The sequence below is a fragment of the Balearica regulorum genome, chromosome 1 (assembly GCF_011004875.1).
Source record: "Balearica regulorum gibbericeps isolate bBalReg1 chromosome 1, bBalReg1.pri, whole genome shotgun sequence".
NCBI classification, from domain to species: Eukaryota; Metazoa; Chordata; class Aves; order Gruiformes; family Gruidae; genus Balearica; species Balearica regulorum.
Window position 1 is genome coordinate 130,285,189 of NC_046184.1, and position 12,514 is coordinate 130,297,702.

General features: G+C 38.3%; 1 protein-coding gene across 3 annotated transcripts in view; it reads right to left on the minus strand.

Annotated features, from left to right (window-relative positions):
• POLA1 (DNA polymerase alpha 1, catalytic subunit) overlaps nucleotides 1-12,514 on the minus strand; it is a 215,044-nt gene that overhangs the window by 164,094 nt on the left and 38,436 nt on the right. For all 3 annotated transcript variants that reach the window (XM_075774829.1, XM_075774819.1, XM_075774839.1), the window contains exon 26: nucleotides 12,194-12,316. In XM_075774829.1, coding sequence (XP_075630944.1) covers nucleotides 12,194-12,316 — 123 coding nt within the window. The remainder of the gene's footprint in view (nucleotides 1-12,193; nucleotides 12,317-12,514) is intronic.

The following is a 12,514-nucleotide window of genomic DNA, read 5'->3' on the forward strand; positions in this document are numbered from 1 at the left end:
TATGGTGGATAACTGTAGTCCCAAACCAACTACTGATCTTGACACAAATATTGAATATAAAAGACAAAACCCATACCTCCATATTATGCGAAGCATGCAAAAAGTTTGTTTGTTTTAAAATAAGAAAAACTTATCACACCATAAAAATCCAAACACTGTTAACGATGCCTGCTTCCAACACTGGCTGGCTGAAGAGCTTAAATGGAGAACGAAACATCACGTTATATAAAATTGCAAAAAAATCCTTATTCTCAAGAGCACATAGCAAGCCTGTGATGTTCTACGTACAACACAAACTATTAATAAACTATTAACCCCAGTTCCTCTCAGAGAGAAGGGCAGCCAGACAGTCACAAAACAGGCTTTCCTTAAGTTAAGATGGAAAAGGCCAGGGACAACTACTAAGTCAGTACTGATACTTGATAATTGTGATAATCTACTACCATGCATGCCTTACATGCTCTTTGAAGCAAAAAGGAGTTGCTTGGCTTAGCAGGGAGGCTCTCCCCTATTATGCAGGCCAGCTGAGCCAAAAGCTATGCAGTACTGTATGGAATAACAGAAGGATCATTTCTGGAATAGTCAAATAAATGCCACTTCATATTGCTTTACCATCCAGATATCTTCTGGCAGATTTATTCCTTTTTTAAGAAGCATAAAGAAGAAAAAAAAAAAAAAGTGAAGCAAGATCCATGTGGGGAAGGAAATAACTGACTTTAAATAAGCTAATATAATAAACATCAGACAACAAACATTTATTCCTACAGTGAAAATTAATGAAAAGGAAACTGGGACAGCTGCACAGTCCAAAATTGGCACTGATTTTCAGAGAAGGAATAGGATCCCTGAAACTATTACTAGATGGCTCAGGAATCCCTGGCAAAAAATCAAACAGTTTCTTTAAAAAAAAAAAAAATTGCTGTAATTTAACACAGTATTTATGACAAAGTGACACAAGCTTACACTCCAGGCTGAAAACTGAGAGACAAACAAAAGCCACAATTTATTAATCCTCCCTTGGTCAGCATGTCAGAAGCCCACTTCCTGAAAAAAACCCAAAACTAGATGACTTGCTCATACGTGAAAGATGAGAGACTTTCATAATTCTTTTAAATATTTGAATTATCAAATCAAAGTTCAAGATCCACCACCAAAGTATCAGATGGCAAAAGGTCTGCACACTAAAGGAGGGTGGGAGGAAGAGAGGGTTGTTTTTATTTGCATGGAAGAAGAAAAATCGTATTTGTTATGTGGTTATACAATAAGCCAAGATTAGGACAGACTCTTCCACAGAAGCCTAAGAGCAATCAAAATCATTAAGACCACCACTGGATTCCTGCAAAGTGAAAATATCTCCTAGCCGTAGAAGGACCCACTTTCATCAGGAAATTACTTTGAAGGGAGTAAAAGGAAAGCATCTGCCCCGCACCCCGTCAGGCATCAATTCCAAATATTCTAAGACCAGCTGAAGAGCTGGTGTTAGAGAAATGCAGAAACTGTAGCCTACTGCAAAAAGGTATCAAGGAACATTGGTCCAATTTACCAAGTAGCATGCAAATCCGGAGGAAAATTTCAAGTGTGCCAGCTTTTCCCTAAATTTTTTAGAATCAGTGGGAAGTTTCCCACTGTAGGAGTATCACAGCTAATTCAATTTATATATATACATATGTCAGCATAATACACTTTTTAAAAGTGTCAGCTTTTATAATCTTCTCCCCTTAATTCAGCTAGACATTTTTATTCCAGGACGAAGTGTTTCGGTCCCCTAAATTCAGCCCAATCTTGTTACAAGTCAGAAGTATTGTTCTGTGATTTACATAAAAGCATTTCCACTGAACTAAGCAGCAACTGACAGATGGGGTAAATGGGTTCCAGATAACATTTAAATAGCTGTACTAATTACACCACACAGAGATAGGAACATGATCCCTCACTCAAATCCTCAGAGTAACCATCCAGAACATTAAAGAGAAGAGAAAAAAAATAATATTGGTGCAAGCCATAAGACAGCATGTAAAGGACTTTAAAAAAAAACACCACCCAAACACTATGCATAGAGGAGGTAATCTCAACTAATTAGACACTATAATGATCTCACAATTTGTTGGAAGTGAGTAGTAGCTAATAACTTCACAGATTTCCTCCAATCCTTTCACCAGGAAGGAATGGCAGTTTCTAAATCATTACTGCTCTGTCATCCTGGACCACTGCCAAGAATGCGGAACTTCAGGACACCTGTCAATTAACACATTCCTACTGAAGGGAGGCTCATCTTCTGTCTTTAAATCTATTAAAAATTGGTGATCACAAAAAGCAATCAGATCAAAAACCACGGAAAAATTAAAATTAGAAGTGGCTTCTTGAAGGACAACAGCCTTTAACAACAAAAAAGTCAGTAAAACCAACAACAAAACATGAAGAGTTGTGTCTCTGCTGAAGTAACTATATACATACTTGGAAAGATGAACTACATGATGTAATAGACCTTTTTCCATCTCTAGCATCTGTGGTATACAGTAGTACATGCCAAAATGACTGGCCACCTGATGGACAATTGAGTCTAAGAGTCAGATCTAAAGCTTTTCTCTAATCAAAGCTTTCTGCAGGGGTTCTCAGTCTAAGTACAGGCTTCTCATTGATTTTTCTTTAGCTCCAGGATGACTACTTTTAACTCTAAGTTGAAAAATATGAAGTTATGCATTGAACCAAAAAACCCAGGTACGATACATATTAAAACATCAAGACAGAGGAGCTATTACGATTTAAAGAAACCAACAGATTTCTGAGCAAATACAAAAATGGTGTTTGCCTAAGTTCAAAGATGCTGATGATGTTGAGTTCTGAGGGAGACGGGGTGGAGTAAGGGGAGAAATTAAGGAGGTCACATGAAAACCAAAACTTCAGCTGTCGTTGACTTATATCTAGGTTCAAAAATCAAAGTGTACAGCCAAGGAAGTTTTAGATTCAACAAGTAAAATTCCAATTGGAGCAAAACCAACAGGAAGGTTGCAATACACTTGAGCACAGGGCTGAGACATCCCTCTGGTTTCGTGGCAGTCTTCCACATGCCAATTCCAAATTACAGTACAACAAAGCCTGTGACAGTTTGATATCCCAGTAAAATTAAAAGCATCAAGGAAGAGGAATGAAGTTAACACTGAAAACATTCTTTGCACTGAAGGCAGCCAGAGAAAATAGAAAATAAATTATTAGCGTGCCAACTGTGGTATTGCCTAATTGAATGAAGCCGCATGCAGAACAATTCAAAGTACCAAACTGAAGGGCAAAACAGCCCATGTATAGAGTGATAACTTTACTATAGTTATGCTTCTCCCTGGCAACTGTTCTGCAGATTCACATTCTTTGGATAAAAAAAAGTATTTGTAACTCGAGGTCTTCTATCTCTCTCTCACAGAAACCCTTCTTACCCAGGCATTTCAGGAATCATGACCCTGAACTTCATTACAGCATATTATTACACAGTCCTGCTTTTCTGATAACTTCCAATAGTTTAAATTTGCCAATTTCTGGTCTGTTTCAAGAACAAGGCAAGTAATTAGAAAGAAAGCAGTAACTTAACAAGGCATGATCAATCTGAGATGAATCAGCCATGCAACTGCTTGCTATGGCTATCTGTTCCTGTCTCAGGAGGAATGAAGAATCATCATTCATAAAGGCTACGTGTCAAAAGAGCACCTTTTTTTTTTTTTTTAAACCCAGGGCTTACCAACCATCATTATCCAAATTTTTTAAGTTTCTCCAGTCTCATGTAATCACCAAGACTAGCACAAGCTCACATAGAAATGACTGCCAGAAACTAATCCCCACAGCAAGGTTCAAATAACGTTCCGACATTATCCGTTTTTGATGAGCACTGCTTGATGAGCGCTGCATTTCAGTGACACAAGTGGGAACCACTTCCCACCCCCAACAACCTAAAACACTACTTCTTGCTCTTTTTAAAGTCTGTCAGTTACAACATACCAAAACATAAAAGACTAAATATGAAAGGTAAAGGGAACTGGATTATTTTTTTTTTTTCTTATGCTAATCCAGGTGTTGAAATAGGATTTATGGAGCAACTGTTTCTAGTGGCTCAAATCAGCAAACACACAGAGTATCAAATTGTACAGTAGATATCAACATATATAATTTAATCCTACTCCCTGAAACCTTACCCAGTAAGTTTGATAAAGGGCATAACCTGAAGCTAAAGACAACGCTACCACCAGCAACATCTCCTGCATTACATTATGTGTAACCACTGGAAGGACAGCAAACAGAGAGAGCAAGCATAAGTTAAGCTTTCATGTGCCTTTCAATCATGTATCATGCTTAAAATTTGAGGGGATTTATTTCATCCAGCTTTGACACTGCCCTCTTTCTAGTACAAAGGAAGTCTGAACAAATTAGTTTAGGCTATGTGCCTGACTGACAGGTTCCCCTGCTTCTAACATTGCTTATTTACATTAAGAGATCTGCCTCAGGTATGGCCCAGCTCCTTAAACAATATCCGCTTCTCAAGAATCCTTTGTGTTGCCCACCAAGATCTCCTATATCCTTACAAGGTGGTATTGTACCTGCAGCAGTAGAGACAGTCCACCTTCCACAGATAAAGGTCTTGAACAAACTGTTTCATATGTCTCATAAGTATATTTTGATGCTGAAAATAGCATAAGCCGTTCATGCGTATCTTCTAAATTAAGCCAATGAATCTTGGCACAGGCCCAGTGAAAGGACATAACACGCAAAAGACCACACAACCTGATCTATACAGCAAAACCTGCATTCGAAGTACTCAGAGCAAAGATATTTTTTAGCTTTGAAACCAAAACAGTCTGGTAAGACAAATATCACTGCTGAAATGTCTTCATCCTTCGAGTTTTCTTCACTTGAAATGACAAGTTGCTACTCTTGCATCTGTTGGATGTAGCTGACCTCGGTGATAAATCTGAGTGTGAATTAAAGGAACTTCTGAACTGATGGTCATAAAACAATTTTGGTTTGAAGGAATCTCTGGGCATAATCTAACCCAACCTCCTGCCTGGCGCAAGGCTGTGCATCTCTGGGAAGAGTCTGGCTTCTTCTTGAGAGCCCCCATTAGGTTGTTGAAGACCACAATTAATTCCATCCTTAAACTTTTTTTTCTCTTTAGACTGAAGAAACCCAGCTCTCAGCCTCTCCCTGTATGTCAGAGTAGGATCATCACCACCCTTAAAGCATTGCCTGAAACCAGCAGATCTAGTAGGCTCAAATGAGTATTCATACAAGAGGATAAAGTATAGATCATGTAATTGTGGATGGAAAAAAGAGCTTCTAACACAGTTTGTTGTGCAACAGTGAGCTTTTGCACAGTGGGCAACATTCCCAGGAACTACATGAAACTTTCTGATTATGAGATCAAGGTGTCATATCTTTGAAGGACATTATGAATATTTATTTAAGTCTCGTGGAAGACAGACACTTCAGTTACATCATTTTTCTTAGGAATAATGCTTGAAAAGGAAAATTATTTTTCCCCCTAATTTGAAGTGTCTCTTATTTTGAAAACTCTATTACCATCTAGATATCCAAATCCATGGTTTCTAGAACAGGCCAACATCTAATTTAAGATAAATGTTTGACACAAATGAGCGCAGCAATAACACCCAGAAAAACAACTTCTGTTAAATCTCATAACCTGAAATATTTTATGGCAAGCTACTAATGAACGAAGAAAATGTGTACTGCAAAGACTTGTAGTGCTAACGAATATACAAGTGGAGAAAAACATTAGGACAGCAATTAGCATTTGTATTCTTCCAACCTTAACAGTGGGTATTGAAAAATCAATTTGTTTGAAAACAGAACCTCAGCAGTTTACAAGTGGTGGTGTGATGTTGCCAAAGCTCTCAGCTTCATAGCCTACAGGCTCCTGTGTTCCTATATCTCCCATTTATGAGGCACCTCTATGCCAGTATCTGAAGAAGAGAACCATGTAAGAATCTTTGTCTTTTTAATATCATAATCTCTCCAGGTAAGATTAAAGGATTTTAGTTATTCTAAAGTTGAAGCATGGCAAACTTTGGGATTTGCAGGATTCAAGTGTATGCCCCAATATTTTACTGCACACCTGAGAATCTTTGCTGTTACCACTGGATGTGGACAGACATTTCTACCTCTCCCGATCCTGAGGTACCAGCCCTCTACCCAAGACAGATGGCTGCTACAAGGGGACGTGCTGTTACATTTCAGATACAGAGAATGTGCCAGAGACCTTGCTCTTTAAGGTCTCCCAGTACCCCGTTTTTCAGTTTTACCACAATTTTGGGTGAGGAGTATTTTGTTCCCTAGTCAGCCAGGTTAAGATAGGAAGCAAGCAAAATCTGTGTCTTCTGGCAAGACAGGAACAAAATACAAGACAGGAAACCATAAGAAGAAACAAAAGTACAGAAGGAGGAAAAAAACAAACCAAATCCCCACGTGTTCATCCTATTAACACTAACCCTACGGTTTCAGTCGGGTGTGAGCTGAAAATAGGCTGGTCGTAACTGACCCCTTATATCTCATACTGAGTCTGCTCCCACTTTCCAACCTCCTTTCTACCGGCTCTAAGAGCATGCGGCGAGTCATTGAGTCATTGATCCAACAAAAATCAATTTGGTTTTCCTGTAGAGTTAGTTTTCAACTCAGATCACCAGGCTGATCCAACTCACCATGGGGCCATGCAATTGCTACAACCCATCCACAGAAATCAGCAGTCAGGAAGTGAGAGGCACCACACCTCTCATGATAGCACAATCTTAAAATAAGTAGTCACAAAAAAGAAAGTCTCTATTCATCTGACTTGCTGTACAATCAATCTGAATCTGATCAATCTTCCTAAACATTTCTCAGTGAATATCCATTAAATAAAACCTTTCTGCCCAGTGAAAAAAAAAAAAAACCAAACAAAAAACAACCCACACCACCACCCAAGATAAAATAAAAATAAATAAAATAAAATAAATATTTTTCCTCCACACTGATTTCTTCCTCACCCAAAATATTCTGGCCATTCTTCTTAATTGAAACGTTTCATTTCCTCTCCTTGGAGATGCAGAAGTCTTTATCAGACCAGATGTCATCTCATGCACTTGACTAACAATCGTAGTATTTCATTTCAACGAATGTTAAGATGTTCCATAATTTTTCTACTACTTGGTACTCAGTTTGCATTTTCAGACTGTAAGCAGCCTCTCCTTTGAAATGTCTATTCTAACTCTTTTTGGATATTAGCATGCAGAATAACGTACATAGCTTTTTCACTGGCTCACAATTGCATACATAATGATAAATTTACCAACAGTGACAACTGGTTTGACCCCAGCAGTTTCCATTTAGGGCCACCGCAACAATTTAGCACTATTTCTTGTAAGATTTCAGATTGCCATTTTTATATTTAAAAGCAATTAAGAAACTCTTTGCCTAGCTTTTTGCCATCAAATTCCAAGTTTTCCAAAAATGTTATATTGATATTGTATTCCCTGCTTAAATATAGACAGCACGCTTATATGAGACTTTAGGAGGCTCCTTTCCCTCCTTTAACAATTCTGTTCCTCCCACACTACAAGGAAAAAAACAGGAGTCTGACAATTGCCCCGCTGACATGACAACTATTGCAGACTGTATAACCAATGTTTTAGGTGCAATTAAGAGAAAGTAGCTAATGATCCATTTCCCTGGATGAACAAGATTAAAAAAAAAAATTAAAAAAAAAAAAAAAAGATATGCCTGGATTTCTTACAGAAGACAATTACAATAGATGGCCATTAACCTGCTTAGCTACCCTTGCTTAATTTTTTTAAAATGAGCTCATCTTTTTCACTTCATCTTTCTCCTCCCTCATCCATTCTTTTCCCAGACTGCAGCAATAAGACACTTTTATTCTTTCCTTTTGACTGCCAGTGCCTTAAAGTAATTATTAATTGAGAATGTATCTAAAGGATCTGAATGAGAAAGTTGGAATTAACCCAATTGCCTCTTTCCCCCTTTTTATTTTGCATACTGTAACACTAGATCTACCTGTTAGCGCTGTTGAAAACTGCAAATGTGTTACTTTTCCTTCAAAAGACAAGTTTTCTACCTGCTTGGGCGAAAATACGCAACAACGAAAACCAACATGAAAAAATGCAAGTACCTGGAAAAGGCCCAGCTTTGAGTGACAGCCATTAACAACCAAGCTGCCTACAGATGAAATTCTCTCAACAACTTTGCTGTCCTGTAGGAAAATCCTGCAGCAGAGGGCATCCTGCGTTTGGGAAATCAGACAACTGACACTTCATCAAAAGACTTGTCCTTTGAAGAGGCTAGAAAGGCATGACCTTACACTGCCTGCTAGTGCAGAGCTGGCTGGTTGTACAACATCGACTTATCTTGTTTCCAGTTGTTAAATTACATTAAAGGACAGCTAAAAATATATTAAATATTTTCCTATTACTTTTCCGTGCAAGCAACTGCTATAGTTACAACAAGAGCAATGTCCAAGCAAACACTTAGTAACACAGGGGGCGGGGGTGCAGGGGGGAAGGTCCAGGAATCCTTCTAACACATTTCAGATTAACAATGTAACATTTGGATTGCAAATGCAGAAATAATTTTTTTTAAATTTGTTTTAAGAACAAGAACTGATGCATTCCTAATGATCAAAACAGGAAAACATTTACATTTTGAAAAAAGGTCAAAACAGAGCTGAACTATAGTTTTAACTCCCTCCCACCCTAAATTTTTGCCCTTTTAATTCCCATCAAAATACATCGAAACTTCACCAGTCTACCTGTGATATACAATACATTAAATTCTGACAAATTCACACTGATAGGCCCCATCTTCCCTGCTAGAGATCACCCACAACTGAAAAAAATAAACAAGGAAAACCCATTTGTAAAACCTGATAGTCAACGTTTAAAACACGTTGCGACAAAAATGAAAGTCTTAATTGATTAATGATCTCAAGGTCTCTATCGCCATCTAGTGAAAACTCACTACCATTACTACACTATCCACATAAATTACACCATCTTCACTGGAATGACAGAGGCTAACCTCTCCGCTGGATCCAGCCTGCGTACAGGCAGAGTCGTAAAGCTTAGTGCAGGTCTTAAGGTTCGTAAAGGTCAAGCGCTAGCTGGTGTCTCGCTCAGGCTGACTGAAGACAACTGAGCTCTTACGGATTACACTCTGTCCTAGTGCTACGATCTGGCTTTATAAATGGCCCTTCCACATCAAACTTAATACTTCTGCCATCAAAATGAAGTGAACATGTCAAACACTAGCACAGTTATAAACAAGTTTTTAACATGGCAATGTGTAATTACAAGAACTTTTAGTCGCTATAAGGAACCTCGTGGCAGGTCCACTACTTTTAGTGCACTGGCATCGCCAAACCACAAAGAGAAGTTACAGTCCGGGAGAGGTAGTAGGTAGCACTTGGCATCAGACGCTTGCAGTACTTGGTCCTTCCCACAGCTTCAGCAAAAGGGTCTTCAGTCACATAATTAGAGAGCAGCAATTTACAGAAGTCATCAAAACTCATTCTTGCTCAGCTACCTTAAAACTTAATGCTATGATGAGCTTCAATAACTTCTTCAAATTGAAATATATATTTCACACTTTCAATTATTCTGTTAAGATTGAACTGTAATTGTGTTAGTGCAAATATTAAGTTCAGTTTTCATCCCACACAGTACTTTTTCACTTAGACATCTACAAGCCTACCTGCATTTACTCCCCTCCACAAATTAAAAAAAAGAAAAAAGTATCACTTACTAATCATCAGAAAAAAACATTTAAATTTAGACCAGTAACATTTTTCCGTAACAGTTATTTTTTAATTAACCTTTTCATAAAAAGAACCCAAATCTCCTGATACTTAACATTCACCTCTTTTTATATTAGCATTTAGTGGTAAGAGGAAACTATGAATAGAAAGAGTAATATAAAATGTTAAAGTAGTATTTTCCAGATGAAATATTTCAACTTAAAAAAACCCAAAAAACTAAGGTGTCCTCTTGTGTCATCTTTTATGGCAAAAACTACTACTCAAGAAATAAGGAACTAAGAAAACTGTATCTGTTCATTGACTACCTACCTAAAAATGCAAGTTTTCAGACCAGAGCACATACAGCATATTTCATCAGAATCTATCATACTTACACAGAAGCACAAAATTACAGATTGCCCTGAAAAATTACCAAATTTTCAAAAGTTTCTTATATCAACAGTATTCCAGAGTAACGAATACTAATCTACCCCAAAGAATGGGGGGGGGGGGGGGGGGAGACAGTTTTAGCTCTATAGGAGGTGCTGTACTGTACGGAAGAGACCTACCAAGAGACAGTATCGCCCCACTGAGCTCAGCACTAGTGCTGCCAGATGCAGACTGGCTCCCACAGACTTTTCACTGGCATCTCCCTCCCGTGCTTCCAGCTCACAGAGGAACTTTTAGACCTGCACTGGGTATAACACACTTGCAGGCAACACTGTGCCATAGCATTAAGCTTTTCCCCAAACTCAGAGTAAGTACAAAAACGAAGATTCAAATGTGTGCAAAGGCTTGGCAGAAGCAAGCCCAGGTCTAGCGCCACCAGAATTTAAGAGGTAAGAAATCCTTTCCAACCAAAAATCAACTATGTAAGAGAAAGTGTCTCAAAGAGCTCCCTAGCACATCCTGTATCGCCTATTCAGGATTCTCCCATTCCACCATCACTTTGGAACATAATGCAGGCACACGAGAATTCCATGCACCATTATCTCAGAACTGATAAGTCACAGATAATTGAGAATAAACTGTATGTGCAAATAAAAAATATTTCCCTCCCTTAACAGAGGCCAAAAGCTCAAGAATCCACACAACACCCAGTTTGTGACAGATGCTCCATATGACTAATGCAGATCATAAAAAAACCCCAAAAAGTCAAATTCGTGATTTACAAAATACTGCTAGAAAATATAAAGCTATGATACTCAGCTACTTTCAATGTCAACATTGTAGATAAATACATCAGAATCTTACAACAACAACAACAGATACTACTTCCTCAAAGGAAACATTTACTTTTGAATTCACATGGATGCATAGCACATTTACAGTTACCCAATCTGGAAATTATTTCCTAGTTAAATATGTGTACAAGGTTAAATATACTGATTACATAAGCTGGGAGGACAGTAAATGTGGGGTTGTCTCCAGAGAACTGCTTAGACTTTTAAGAAACAAAGATGTGTTACCAGAAACAAAATGCCCCTATGCACACCAGTTGGGGGTCGTAAATGGACCTTTGGTGCACTGGGTAGTCCACAGCAAGGAGAGCTGTGATCTCACACCACAGGGAGTATGTGCCTCTGAACACCAACGTGAACTCATCTGTCTCCCTGCTCAACTAAAAAGTTGACCGGCCATCCAGTCATGTCTGTTCCTGGCACCTTTGCATATTCCTGCTTAGTGTTCCCTTCTATAAAGAACTAATATGAAGCATCATGAAAAAAATGTGGTTTAAGACACTGTATATCAGTGGTATGTTTTGGATCTTTAACTATTTTTCCCACTGAGATGAAACTGATGTGGTCTGCATTCAGCTGCCATCCTAATCAATAGCAAGAGTAGTTTTGCCTATAAAAAGTTAGCAACTCTTAAAATAAAATTTGGCCTCTTCAGGCTAATGCAAAGTTTCAATTTAAGGAACAAAGTTTCTGAAAATAAGGCCATAATCCATTATCACCATGTGATTAATTAGCCCTGTCACGAACTTTAGGGTTTTGGGAACTCAACATACCAGGGCATAGGACAGCCTGGCCAAAGACAAGCTCATCCAAAGCTGAAGCATACCACTGAATCAAAGACTAACCCATCAAGCAGAACTGGAAATTCATGTAAAATGTGACAGCACCCTTGATTATTTTGTAACCATTATCTGGCCCACTGAAACTAAGCAGGTTCATTCCAAATAAGGCTCTAGCTAGAGTTTCAACTTGTCATACGTTTTCAGACATTTATCTGATTCTCTTCTAGACACGTTTCATTTTTTCCCAACGTCTGCAGTACAAGAAAGATAAAAAATACAGTTCTGACACCAAAAGCAGGTTCAAAAACAAGACCATTCTCCTATTCAATGAAAAACTAGGTGACTTAAATTCACCCTTTTTACATACGTGTATAACCTGCTTAACGACTTACCTCTCTCCCTTTGTGCGTCACCAAAGCAGCCAAAGGTTTGGCATAGAATCTGCTGTAGGAAAATCCCAGGCAGCCATACATACTGTTAGCGGTGAGTTTCAAAGCTTTCTGTCTGATATCATACTGAAAAGAAACATAACCCGCAAAAATGATACAACCATAGCCAACAGAGAACAGAATTTAATGTTCACAATTACATTCACAGCTTTTTATATAGTCTGCAGCAGTGATGGGCTACAAGTAAAGCACATTACAATCACTGCTCACTACTAATCATCCCTATTCTGCAAGGCTGATCAGGGCACTTAAGGGGAGTGGGAG